We start from the raw sequence: 14,632 nt of genomic DNA on the forward strand, positions 1-14,632 counted from the left end.
ATCCCAGATGGCAAGTTCATTCATTTCCCAGGACAGACAGGGATTGAATGTGCCTGAGAGCACTGGGTGTCACCCACTGAATACAAACCCTCCGTGTCAGGCAACAACCAGCTGTCTGTGAAGGAGACGAGCAGGGGTACACATGCAAGAGCTGCTTTCACATTCTTCAGAGCACTAATAATAGAGCACAGAGGGTTCTCCTCCCTGCCAGGCAAAATCAGGGTGAAAGATTGCTTGAGTTACAGTAAGTGTTAACACACTGAGCAGCCTGATGGCTAGAAGCTAGCAGAAGAAACAAAATGTTCATTAAAAGGCTTATCACTGTCTTGCAGCAGATATTATTAGGAAGCAGGTTAAGGTATCTTAAATCTTATAGAAAAAAAAACAAACCCAGAAATCTACACACCTGCACTCACATTTACCCTGCCTTTACTGTGCCCCATGCACAGTTTATTCCTGGAGTATAATGATATACTTAGTTTTTCGAACAAGTGGTAGCTTGGTGTTCAACCTCAGCTTCACATCTGTCTTCCTTTCACTTACATGATGTAGTCAATGTTATATTGCAAAGGAGTAAAACAAGAGTCTGATTAAGTATTGCAAAAAAGGGAACATGTATTTTTCTTTGTTTACATAAGCCTTCACCAAAAAATGGAGGACCCAAAACACACAGAAAGATGAGGCTCTGACAGAGATTAGGCAGTACAAAACTAACTTATATCCTGTATATACAGAGAGTTCCTTCAGCACCTTGGAAAACAGCACTACTAAGAAAAGTAATAACAACGTGATAAAGGCCTGCAAATGTCTTTAAAAAGACAATCAAATCCAAACAAGATTCTGGAGTTTTAAACAGTAAACTGTACTTGGTTGTACAGTACCACAAAAGCTGGGTAAGCAACTACAATTTTCCTTCTATAACGCAGTTACTACATTTATCAGAAAAGAAAAACAAGCTTTCTCCTGTTCAAGTAGTTTAAGTAAAAAATCAGAGGTGGTGGTAAGTTCCTGGTCATCCTACCCTGGGGACCGCATGGCAAGAGGCCCCCCTAGTGCAGATGGAGCAAAAGCACATCCAGAGCCTGGACACATCAGGCTTTGCATGTCAGAGAACCCCACTGGTATTTCTACAAGTTATATGAGTCTCCCTGAGCCTTCTAAATGAACTGTAATATCAGATTATTTGGAGATGAGACATGTAAGTGCAAAAGGGAATGTACCAAAACAATAGTGTTAAAATGTAAGTTTTAGACTCACAGGGACACCACCAAAAAACGTAACCACTATGAGGCTGGGCTTAATGTAAATACATGGTAGAGATGAACAAAACAGCTTTTCTACAATAACTTGGTGGAGAAATCATTCAATGAATCCTAAATAGGATTCTTACAAGAAACAGAAAAATAAACGACAGATTTCGTGGAATTTGTGTAGTTACAGATGGAAGCCCCAGTTAAGCAGGAAATCGTTATTATAAGAACTCAAGGAACAGCACGGGAGCCATACACTGTACAGCAGGACCTGCAGGTCAGTAGTAACAGCTGATACACGTGAGCAATGGGTAATAATGGGTTTTGCCTACAATGGAGAACTTTGGTCTTCCAGCACCTATGTTATGACTTGCTGAAAATCTGCACTCCAGCACTATGTGACTGGATCACAGAGAGACCATGACCTGCTCAATTAAATGGGAAATACAGAAAATATAACAGTTAACTTGGACTTACTATCCAATTATACCAATGAAAAAAACTAACAGCAATTTCATCTTCATAAAAACTTCAGAGAATGAAAAAATGTACATTACAGCACTGTCAACAGTGCTGACAGATGGTGTAATAGCACCATCATCCCCGACCTTGAAGAGAAAAACGATGCTGAAGGACAGCTGACTCCTGGAATAACTATTAAGTTATTCCAATCAATACAGATTGCCATCCATCAAAGACAGGGAGGGGGGACTACAAACTTGATAAGAAAACTAGGTGTGCTGCTAAGAAAGAGACGAATGTTTGATCTAGATGTGCTGATATAGCATCTAACACCAGCAGCAAATATCAGGAGAGAAATTAATACCGATCTTACAGATGCACCAGCAGGAATGGTGACATAGCTACAGGTGTTTGAGGGAGCAAACCTCTACACCCAGTAAAGGTCACTTTAAGTCTTTAAATTCACAACAGCTTTTGGCAAGGGAGTCAGTCCTTAGGAGGCAAATGGAGAAAGCCCAGTGCATGCTCCTTTGTCACCAGATTAAGGCAAAAAGGGACTGGATAAATCATAAGTTTCAGCAAAAAGTTTGTAAGATGCTGTATTTCAGATTTAATAAACTCAAATCATTCTCAGTTTCAAGAAGCTGAGGAAAGTGAAGCAATGAAAGGAGAAAATAGAAGACAGTAGACAGTGACTGAAATGACAAGGAGGTGTGAGCTACAGAAACAATAACATCAGTTTCTTATAGAAGAAATTAGACCTCAGACAAATCCTGAGTGAGTAGTCTATGACCTTCTACTATATAAATAGAAATACTTATATATATATATGTATATATAAATATACATATTATACAAAAATATACATATTTAAAACTTATAAAAACTTTGCATGTGTAACTTTTTTTTAAAGGAAGATACAGTCCTCCTTGTTAGTAAATACTATAAATAAAAACAGAAAAGGATCAGTAAATAAATTTCTGCTTAATGGAAATATTCTTCTCTGCAACTCAGCAAGATGAAAAACTTGACTTGGTTGAGACTACAGGAGAATAAATACACAAGGTATACATAAAAGTATCCTTCTCTGAATTCCAAAACAACTGACCACTTAAACTTTTTTACTGACACCTAATTTACATCACATGTAATAAAAAACACCTGCTGCACGCATTAAGGGCCAAAAATTCATGATTTTGTGTTTTAAAACAATTTTGTTCAGCACCTAGTAGCAACAGAAGGACATCAAACTAGTAAAATAATGAAAATCCTCGTTGCTCCTTCCTAAATGCCTCATTTTCAATGTAGTGGGGATGAGACAAAAAAACTAGAGAGCTGAAGATTTGACTGACACTACAGATCTGACAGTTGTAACTGCAGCAGAAGATATATTTCTATTATTTTATAACACTCACTTGCAATGTTTAGTATACCAAGTTACTTACTTTGTTTTTATTTTTAAAAAAAGTGTTAACAAGTAATTCTTAAAATCCTCTGGAGTAATTTCAAAGATTAATTTTATGGGTAACCCAAATAAAAGCTGATGAACAGACATTAGGTATCAATTACACAGGGACAAGGAATCTTCTCAATTTCCCTTATGCACTCAACTATTTTGGAATTCATGGAAAAGAGTAGACCAGCACAGATGGCTTACAGATCACTGTGGTGGATCATAACTACAGTTGCTTCTTTCAGAGGATACATAGATCAAAGTATGATCCTCCATAATGAGAAACAAGGGGAGGTTAATCACAGAAATAAAGGGAAGTGGTACAGGGCAAAGAAATTCAGTAGCATAAAACTGATTCCTAAATGAAACTGATTTAGGGCACTCCTGCTGATGGAACTATTTTCCACTGAAAATGAATGGAAGTTACCAGCTTTACATTCTCAGCTGTACGATATGAAGAAATAAAACCCAGACACAAGCCCAAAAAGCTGCATCACAATCTTCCCACTAACTCTCCAATTCTATATGATGTGTCTCTTTATTGCAAAAGGCTACATTCACATGGATCGAAAGCAGGTAACGTGGTTAACAGCTCGGTTTGGCTCTAGATTCTGAGTACATATAGGTAAGAAATGTGAGTAGTGTCACTAACCATATTACCCAACCACACTTTTTTTTTACATGTTATCAAACATGTCATTCGACCTAACAGCGTCATAAACACAGGTTTCAATTTGGGAATTTGTGGCCTGTGGCAGCAGAAACTCCCAGATTTAAATGCCAGACTTCACAAAAAAAAAAAAAAAGATACACCTCTCTCAACCACTTCATATTTAAGCACAGCAACAGTAAACTCAAAAACTCCAAGTATCTGACCAGAAATAAACGCAAGTTTTCAACCAGCACCTGCTGCCCCACCAGCCAATCCTCATCTCTCCCAAGGAAAAGCTGGCAGGCTAGATAGATTAATTTTGAGGACCAGATGCAGCCTGTCAGCTATCAAACAAGAACCCTGACTTACAATAACGAGCTGTGTTTCTTTAATCAGCTCCATTAGCATGAGTCAAGTGTTATTCATTGGCAAGTTGGGGTCTCTTCCCAGCTGTATTTACATGGGCACACACTCTCGAGTATTGTTGATTCGACATTCTCTGGACCTTTTTAACCAATTTCCAAGTACCAAAACAAGTTTGCCCCAACTTTATGTGAACTTCCTGACAGCTTGTTAGTCAGCTTTACATAATAGCACATAAATGGGGTAAATAATCATAACGAATTGTACACTTGGCAAGTTATTAATCAGTTATAAAATTTAGCATTACATTCAAATGACTTTGTCACAGACATCCAAGAATCCATTCTGTCTGAAGTGAAATTTGCTTTTGATAAAAGTATCAGATATAAAATTATTGTAGGAATGGATTATAATCATGTAAGCAGTACATAAAAAGCCTCAAATTATCCCTTTTGTACATATGCATATATAATTTTATATATTATCCTAAATATACTGTGTATAGATGTAGTTTCACACGCACGTTAACAAGCTATTTTGTTAACTCAATGACCAAATATTTGTTTTTCTACAAAACTTGTGTGAAGGGTTACCCTTATCCCTTCAAATTTACAGTTTCAGTACTTAATTAAGTATTCTAGAAATATTTTACACTTCCACGTGTGGCAAAAGCTTGGAAACAGAATATAGTTGATTTACAAATAAAAAACGTATTTTTTATTATGGGAATAACTATTTCAAAACAGAATATAACTTATCTCAAATGTATTTTTTTCCTGAGGCCAGAAGGAATCTTCAATGATTCCACAGCACTTCTACTATGCAGTCCACAAATTTTAACACTGTAATATAGAAGCCATAACAACAAAAACAAAACAAAACAAACAAACAAATAACAAAAAAACCCCAAAAAAACAAACAAAAAAATCCCACAAAAAAACAAAAACAAAAAAACAAAAACAAAAACCAAAAACCAACCCCACCAAAACAAAACACAAACCCAAAAAACCCCCAACAACTGATTTGTATCTCATTCCATGTAGATTTTGTAACTGTGTTACTTTTCCACGTATTACAAACAAATATAAGAGGGAAGATATCAAACACTGATTTAATGTTATACTACAGAATACTACATACAACTTTAAATTACCTTTTGCCAGTATATAAGGAATTTTCTTTAGAACTCCTGGGCACCATGAAGCACATAATTCAATTCTGATTTATATTTTATCCTTAGCATCTTCATGCATCAGAAAAGCTAACCTGCACTAAATACGTTTACGCTTTTTAAACATAACACTAAAATACATATTTACTGCAAAAGTGGTATTTATTTTCTTTTTAATTATAAAAATAAACGTTAAGTGAGGCTATAAGGCCAAATAGTTTACATTCAAAAAAGTAACTAGTCATTGTTTAGCATTTTATTACTGTTATGCATCTGACAAGATGGCACTTCAATGTTAAGTTAACATGGTCTTTCTCTGCACTATCAAACAAATATGCAGAGAAAATGCTAATTAAGACGTTATAAGCAGTTGATAATCAAAGTAACCTTTCCTTGACCCACATTAGGATAAGAAAACCCAGCAACAGAAGGTACTTAGGCTAGAATCTGACCCATTTCTTCTCTAGAGCTGGAGAAGTAGCTGGAGAAGCTTCAGAATGAAACAGAAAAATTCTGCTAAAGCAAACAAAGCTGTAATTTAATTCAACACCTTTCCACTGACAAAAAGAAAATTGCTCTCAATAGGATTTCAAGTGTTGACAGTAATTCAAAAATTGTAAATTTTGCGGTAGTCACACCAAAATTTGAAGTCAACTGAAGAATTCAGGAGTTGAACAATCAATTTTATAAACATTTCATAACTATGTTTGTTCTTCTTTTCTGAATTTTAATTTAAGCACAATAGTAACACAGTAAGATAAACACGTACGTGATGCAAACATTTACTATGGATGAAACCAGCTCCTAACTCGTAGTTATTCACATGTTTTATAAATTCCCAGATCAGACTTTCTTACTAATACATATGCATGACCCTTACAGCTGGATTCACAATGACCTAACTAACAGCATGCAAACTGACAAGGCATATTACAAAAGCAGGACCATAAAGCACAAGTTATTCTTACTGCCCTTCCCCCACCGTGCATCTTACCCTTTGTGCTCCTTTACACTTACCATGCCCTCAAAGCCGACTCTGTAAAGGTTTTTAGCACCATTGTCCCAGAGAACATATGCTGCACTATGTGGACTCGATGCACTCCAATCTTGGATTTCAGTTACCTATTCAGTTTGAAAAACAAGAAAACTGTTTCTAGAACAAAGACTTAGAAGCACAATCTGAACTTAAAACCTTGTTAATCTCTTCAAAATAATTCAGGATATAGCAGTTTTACTGAATTTGATATAATTTATTCTAAAGCTGTTTTCTGTTTGATACAAGTCTTCCCCAGAGCAGACTGAATATATGCTTTGTAGGCCTATTTTTCTCTTTGTATATTTGGTAGGTAATCTAATTACATAAGCAGAGAACAAAATCTGAACTGTAAAAACTTATATTATAATGCTGTGATATGTTCTCATCAGAAGCAGCATTTCACTATGAAAAACAGGATGGAAACTATTTTAATTGCTTCTATTTGTCTAGTTTAACCTGCATTAGCCTGGTAACTGTGCACTATGTTAGGAGGCAAAGTTTTATTTCCAGAGCCAATATGTTTAGCAACAGTACAAAAGAAGAAGACTGAAAATGTCTTTCCCTGACATTTCTGAAATCATGAGGCCATGCACCAAATTCTGAGAACACTGCCATTATTAAAAAAAATAAAATAGTTTCCAGAATTTGCCTCCATTCTTATTTGTATTTATTTAAAAGCTGTTTCTACTATCTACCACATACTTTTCCTTATTAAAAATATTCATATACATTTATACATTTTTTCAGCTTGCAAGTAATCCCTCTAATACAAGTATAGTACACAAAGAAGACCATGCAGGCTAAGACTCTTATTTTGCAAAGTTTCAGAGACTTCAAAGTATCCTGACACAAGAAGGGGTAAATAATCAAGATGAAAAAAGCTGCATCTAAATACTCCTTGCTTTAAGAGATTCAAACTTATTATTTCTTTTCAATAAAATTCAAAATGAAATCTCCAAAAGTCCTAAAGCTTCCCTAAATGTCTAGGATATGAGATAAGCCAAGCAACAATATAAAATGAGCTAAACATAATATCCAGGAACTTTTCACTCTTTTTTAAATGCTGCTTAAGTGCACTAAAAATAAATTGAAGCAAAAAAGCCCCCAAACCAGTTCACCAAAACATAAGGGCATCCGATTCTTAAATGTGGTGATAAAAGTACAGTATATTTTACACTGCCTGTTGTATGTTCATTCTTACAACAAACCTTGATTAGTTCTCAAGGTAAATGGAAGTTGCAAATGGAAAATATGCAAAAGTTACAATTAGCAATTTACCATTCCATACCATTTTCAATAAATCCAAATATTTTTACTATAGAACTACATCAAAAGTGTTCATATATTGTCCTAAGCCGGGAATCTAATATCAAGATCCAACACTTAAGAAGTTTTTAATTTTAAACTGGAAAAGTCCCTATAATTATTAGATGAAAAACAAAAATCCCAGGTGCCAGCACCAAAAACCAAGAGCAAGAGTTACACAAACTGCTGGCCAATGAGCAATAAGACTACTGAATGCAGTGATGACCAGAAAGGGCTACTCTTGATAGCTCTGTTTTCATACCAGCTCTCTAATAATGCTTGAAATATTCTCAAGACCTAATGTTTTTACAAGTCAGTCTTAAAAGACCACCATGACAAAAATTTAGTAATTAAAAAAATTTTGTGCTGGTATCGTAACAATGCAAATTTAAATGTGAAAGAATTGTTATGGTATATATACCCTCCTCTGTCTAAATGCTTGAGCATTACAGAATAAGATTTAAAAATGTCCAGCAAATTAAAATAGTAACTTTTATGACAATGTTTTTACTTTACAATTAGAAAGGCTGCTGAGGCCATTACACGAGCATGCAAAGGTGCATCTCATTAAAACCAGTTTTATTTTTACCTTTCCTCTACGCCCATTGCCACCATCTTGATCTTCCCATTGCCAGTCAACTCCTCGTACTACCCTGGCACCTGCAAAGATTCCTCTTGCTGTAATTTTCTTTGATTTACGTCGAGACTCCAACAATACCCTGAAGTTATTAAAAGAAGAACCCACAAATGTCAAGATAATAAAGAAAGTTCAAAACAAATCTTTGGGGATAGGAAGGAGAGCATTTTGAAAGCAAACAACTCCAAAATAAAATAAAAAATAACCCCACACCTGCAGATTTCAGTGCATGAATCACATCCATTCAATTCTCAACTTCAACAGCAGCACACAGGACAAAAAACATGATATTCCAAGATCTGATTTATTCTGTTTATAATGAGTCTTTAATTCTAATAGCAATTTCTTCTCCAGACTTTCTACTACCAGCAATCACCTTGTAAACATATATATAGATCTGTACTGTTATTATTAAAATCATTAAAGAAACATGCAGAGTCATATAAACACACTTCTGTTTCTCCTAGATGCACCCTAGGCCAATGGTTCTGTTCCACAATTGCCCTGCCACTTTTATTCAGAATTATGCTATTAAGAGCTGTATCTCTTTTCCCTCCTTGCCTTAGTTTATTTTCTACATGCGTTCCATAGCATGTTTTAGCAAATTTAAGTCCATATATCAGCACCCATTTTTTCAGTCATATTATGTGATTTTTCTAAAGCAAACTTCTTTCTTCCTTTTCACCAGAACTGAAGTAGATAAACTCAAACAGAACAGTTCATGAGTATGAGTATTTAACTAGAAATAATAGAAACAAAGAGACAAACATTTTCCTGCCTTTTCTGTCATCTCAAAAGGCACCACTTTTCATGCAACAAGACTTCTTACTTCATGACAGGAAAATGTTGCCAGACAAAAGTATTTTTCAGCAGACATTCAGATTGTTTCCTGACCACTTCAGGAAGTCTCTCACCCTCCTGCTGAACTTTTAACATCCAGCAGATGGCACAAAGGAAAAAGTTAAATTGTTACAAAGAATGCAAAGAGCACACAAAAACGTTAGCCATTTTTTTCCGAAATAAAATAAGAGTTATCAAAAACACAAAGAAATTTTGTTCGGAGCACCTTTTTAGAAAATTCTCAATACGTACAAAACTGAGACAAAACCCAGCACACATTACATTGATATGCCGCCCACACGATATCCCAGACTCAAAAATAAAATAGGTAGAGCTTATGCTTCCCTTCATCCAAACGTTCTTAGATGTCTCTTGCCATTTTTCCCATGGGACATCCCTCAAATTCAATAACACTGCTTGGCCCCTTTCTCCTCCCTCAAACAGGTAACTTTTTAGGCAGTAAATCACGGCTTAGAGAAAACAATATAAGGTCATCTAGACATTCCTCGGGCCTTTCTCTTCTTGTTCTCACACTGGCTTGCTACATACAAGCACTAGGAAGACTACAATGAGGTTCAGCAAAACTGAATAATCATATCCTTTTTTCTGTACTCTGTTGTTTCTAAAATTTCCATGTTTTCCAAGCTCCCAAGATCTGTCCTAGCTACCTTCCCTCCCAAAGGCAGACAACCAGTAACCAAATCTAACCTCAAGCCATTGTGTTACCTAATCCAAGTTTAAGTAACCAAATCTGCAGCGGAAAAGTTAATTAACTGTTCCTTCCTAATTTCATGAAGAAAAAGCTACATTTTACCTTTCACTTCCCGGTGTAGTAATTCTGTAAAAACGATGCCTCAGGTGATGCTTGTCCCCGTGATAGCAAACTGTGCACAGGTCATAATTTGTGCACTCAGCACATTTCCATCGGATGCCAATGATAGGTTGCTGCCGACAAGTATCACACATAGTCCCATCATGCTTGATACCTGTGGGAGAAAAAGGAAATGAAAAGACTAACAACTTCGCTACACCACTACACAGATTTCTGTTGCACACCATTAAAATGTGAAACTACATACTAAAAAGTTAACGATAGAGAAATGCTGCTAGTCATACCCTATCAGCCTATATGACTGAGGGGAAAAGACAGTGGACTTTGCTTCATATCTCCAGTTGTCAGCCTGTTCCTGAAATATTCTACCTTTTCTCAGCTTAAAAGGCTGAGAAAGCTATGTTTGTTTTCTTCCATCTATACAAAGGAGAGAAAGAAAATAAGAAATCTTTCAGCTATAAGTTAAAGGGTCCCAAATGTGTTTATCAAAATATACAGGCAATCTGGAACTTTATTTCGGGATTAAGGCTATCAACACACCTTATATCACAAAGGCTACTGTGTTCAACTGTGTGACAGTTTGACTTACACATTTTGCACAGTGGAAAAGATAAGTGCTTATCTCCATTCTTTTTTATACAGGAAAAAAATTAAGCTCTCTTGGATAGATGCCATTAGCTTCATGAAAATCTGTTACCATTTTTGAAGCAGTTTACTGCTATGCTGTTCTTTTTTAAAAGAATGTGCCAAAGACAGATCGAATGTAACCCACTAGCATGTGCTCTGCCCAAACTTCCACAAAAACTGAGTTCTCAAGACTACTTATTCCTACAGCTTTGCCAAGCTCCAGCTGAGTGAAAGCGATCAGTCACAGTTTCTATCCATGCATTCTGAGTACAGTGAACAGCCACGAGTTCATTTCCAAAAAAGATCAAATTCTGCTGCTGTTTGGAAAAAATTGAGCAACAGAAAGTACTGGCACTCAGTCTAGTAGCACTAGACAGAAATGAGCACTAAAAAGTTGGGAGTAACACAGATATTTCCCAGTTACTCCCCCTTCAAAAAACTCAGATCAGTCTGAAATCAGTGAGGAAAAAGAATGGGGTTTGTCCCCTCCAGAAGGGATGTTCTCAGAAATGACTGCCAAATTCACTATAAATCTATTAGTCACTTATGTCCTACAGCTGAACCATCTGCAGCAAAGAAAAATTAACAGTTGGAGAGGCAAAACTGAAGGAAATGCCTTCCTGTTTGATCATTTCACAGAATCACATAGTAGCTGAGATGGGAAGTAACCACTGGATCACTGCTGCTCAAAGCAGGGTAAACTAGAGCTGACTGCCCAGGACCATATCCAGACAGTTTTTTGAGCACCACCAAGAACAGACTTCACAATGCAGCATACTCCAGCATTCAATCATCTCTATAGCAAAAATCTTTCTTCTTATGTTTCCACGGAAGTTCCTGTATTTCAATTTGTGCCCATTGTCTCTTGCCCTGTCAGCTGACAACACCGAAAAGAGCCTGGCTTCATCCTCTTTACAACCTCCACCAGGTATTTATATACCTTAATATCTCCCTGAGCCTTCTCTTCTCTAGGCTAAACATCATGTTCCTCAGCCTTTCCTTGTACTATATGCCTTAAGATCCCTTTGCTGCAAACACATTTGCAGCCCTTCACTTGACTCAGTACGTCCATGTCTCTCTTGCACTGGGGATTGTATTGAAGCATTTTACTATTTTTTGGTGCTCTTCAAGAACAGGTGCATTAAAAGGACTGAGATATCCTGCTAGTGTTTTTGTCACCTTGTTTTAAAAGTCTAACTAGTTATGGTGCTTGGGGTTGAGGGGTGGTATTTGTTTTGGTTTTATTTTTAACTGATTGCTAAATTGGTATTTCACATATAAACAGAGAAGTTACACATCTTTGGAATTTATTTCTTTTAAGGTCTGCTGAATTTCAGGGAAGACAATTGGCCAAGGAATACATTTATTCTGGATGTGAAAGGATCAAGGAATTGGGTGCTGTAGGATTCTTCTGTTTGTCCAAACAGCAGGAAAAAGGGTAAAAAAGAATCATAATCAGGAGTCATGAGTCATTTAATACAGAATACGTAAACTTAAATAAAAACTAAATATTTCTAGCCAGAGGCCAAAGTTACTATGGAAAGATCAAGGAAAAAAACCACACAAAGATATTTGACTCAAGTCATTTTACTGGCCATAGAGCCTGGTACTTAAAAGAGAACAACGTATTTGGAGTCTCTGATCTAGAGGGGCATGTCTGTATCTCACAGATCCCTAGACACCAACCCTGATAGATACAGCCTTTCTTCATCCATTTCCTGACATATGATTCCAGCAGCAACACCCACTTCGGTGCATGCCTCACATGACCATGATGCCTCCATTCTTTCCGTTATGCCAGTAAATGGTTTTTGCAGAGCAGAGATGTAAACTGCATCAAGAAACACACCAGGCTAGAAAACAGTCAGGAGGAAAAATATTCAGCTGAACTGGTTTCCCAATCCCATTCTTCGTGGTGCTGCACAACACTGCTGGTATGACAAAGAACTGCAGAGCAGGAGCAGGCAAGTAATCCTGTTACAGAATGTCTAACCACTGCTCTAGAGATCTGGAGGAAGAGGTAGATTTGGATGCCTCTGCTGACAGTGGACTAAGAGACTTTTAATTTCATCTGCTTAAAAAAAAGAGGGTAAAAGAAGATGCTACTACTGGATCACAAAATGTGACAGCTAAACTCTCATTCACAGTCATAATACAAAGTTACTTACATCAATAGCAAGTGTTAAAGAAGATTGAAAAAGAACGTATTTGGGTTTAAGTTTGACAAGATATTACAGGAACACAAGTCTGGTTAACCTTGGCTGGCTGTCAGATGTCCACCCAATTGCTCTCTCACTCTCCCTCCTCAACAGGACAGGGAGTGAAAATAAAATGAAAAACCTTAGGTCAAGCTAAAAGTGAGATCATTTACCAATTACCATCACAGGCAAAACAAACTTGACTTGGTGAAAATTAAATTCATAGCTAATTGGAAAAAAAAAAAGAGGATGGTGATGAAGACAAAAACTAAAACATCTTCTCCCTACACTCTACCTACCTCACAGAGACAACTGCACTCCTTCATTCCAAACTCCTCTATCTCCCTGTTTCTCCCCACGGTAGACAAAATTATGCAATCATTTTGGTTGGAAGACCCTTAAGATCATCGAGTCCAACCATTAACTTAACACCACCAAGTCCACCACTAAACCATGTCCCTAAGCACCACACCGACATGCCTTTTAAATATCTGCAGGGTTACTCAACCACTTCCCTTGGCAGCCTGTTCCAGCGCTTGAAAACCCTTTTGGTGAAGATGGGGAATGGAGGGTTATGGTCAGTCTATAGCTCCTCATACTTTTCACCTGCCTCAGCACAGGTCCTTTCCACAGGCTTCAGTCCTTCAGGAAAACACTGCTCGAGCATGGGCTCTCCACGGGCTGCAGCTTCCTTCAAGGCACATCCACCTGCTTCAGCACGGGGTCCCCCACAAGCTGCAGTGAGGATCCCTGCTCCGCTGTGGCTGGAAGGGGACAACCTGCATCACTGTGGTCTCCACCTACTCACTAACCATCTGCACACCAAAACTCACTACTGAGGACCTCATGGCAGCGGTACATGCACTTGGAGGGAGGGAAGGAAACTTTAATCCTAGTGTTTCAGACTAGATTGGCTCTACCCGAGATCAGCCTTGAAATCATATATTTCACTTCATTTCACCAAAAACCAAAGCAGTTTATGCGCTACCAAACCACCCCATGACGTAAATCAAAGCACAACATATAAGAACAACCAGGAGACTGGATGAAGTGTAGGGCTCTGAAGCCAAACTAAAATCCTGACCCAAATGCAAACAGTATCTGTCACAAACTGCTTCCGCTCTTTGAAAGCAAGGCTGTTTAAGAAAGGTTGAGAAATGCAAACTTTACAAAGTTTATATTAGGAAAGAGTGCCTTTATTAAACTACTGGAATAAATTAAAGGGCCGTAAAAACTTCAGAATTCAAGCAGCAGCCCTGCAGCTGACCAGCTGCGCACCAAAACAGCACTTTAGCTCTCTAAACTGAGATAATGAAAACACTAAACTTCTAACTATTCTTCAAAATTTCCTCGAAGTAGGCTATTTCAAAATGAAACAGGTTTTGTATCATCTGCACTAAAAAAAAACAAAAGAAACCAGATAACAGGAAGTGTACTTTTACCATGCCTAATTACTTTTAAATAGTTGCCATTTCCTAAGGTCCCTCCAACCTTAGTACACCATAAAATCCAGTATTCCTGATCTCCATTTGTCATTAATGTTTTTTACTATTTGAATTTTATATTAGTTTTCTACCTTTTCTACCCTGCCATGGTTATCTTCACTTTTGTCATCTATTCCCAAATCCTCCCTGGATTACTTAGCCCACCATTCCTCTGTCACCTCTCACTTATACACCAATTTTACAGCCCTTTCCTACATTTTTTTTAAATCCATGCTCACTCTTGCAAATGTGAAAAGAAATAGAAGCAATGCTGCTCAAACTGCTATTTGAATTTGTTACAAATAGCTCTTTTGTACTAAAC

The 14,632-nt window shown here is 37.1% G+C and overlaps 1 protein-coding gene across 4 annotated transcripts in view; it reads right to left on the bottom strand.

Annotated features, from left to right (window-relative positions):
• Positions 1-14,632, bottom strand: part of MIB1 (MIB E3 ubiquitin protein ligase 1) — an 80,495-nt gene that overhangs the window by 61,195 nt on the left and 4,668 nt on the right. For all 4 annotated transcript variants that reach the window (XM_027731227.2, XM_027731228.2, XM_027731226.2 and 1 more), the window contains exons 2-4: positions 9,984-10,155; positions 8,282-8,411; positions 6,369-6,473 (exon numbers count right to left, since the gene is read on the bottom strand). In XM_027731227.2, coding sequence (XP_027587028.1) covers positions 6,369-6,473; positions 8,282-8,411; positions 9,984-10,155 — 407 coding nt within the window. The remainder of the gene's footprint in view (positions 1-6,368; positions 6,474-8,281; positions 8,412-9,983; positions 10,156-14,632) is intronic.

The sequence above is a fragment of the Pipra filicauda genome, unplaced genomic scaffold (assembly GCF_003945595.2).
Source record: "Pipra filicauda isolate LSUMZ 115617 unplaced genomic scaffold, ASM394559v2 scaffold154_size2910363_pilon, whole genome shotgun sequence".
In the NCBI taxonomy this organism is placed as follows: Eukaryota; Metazoa; Chordata; class Aves; order Passeriformes; family Pipridae; genus Pipra; species Pipra filicauda.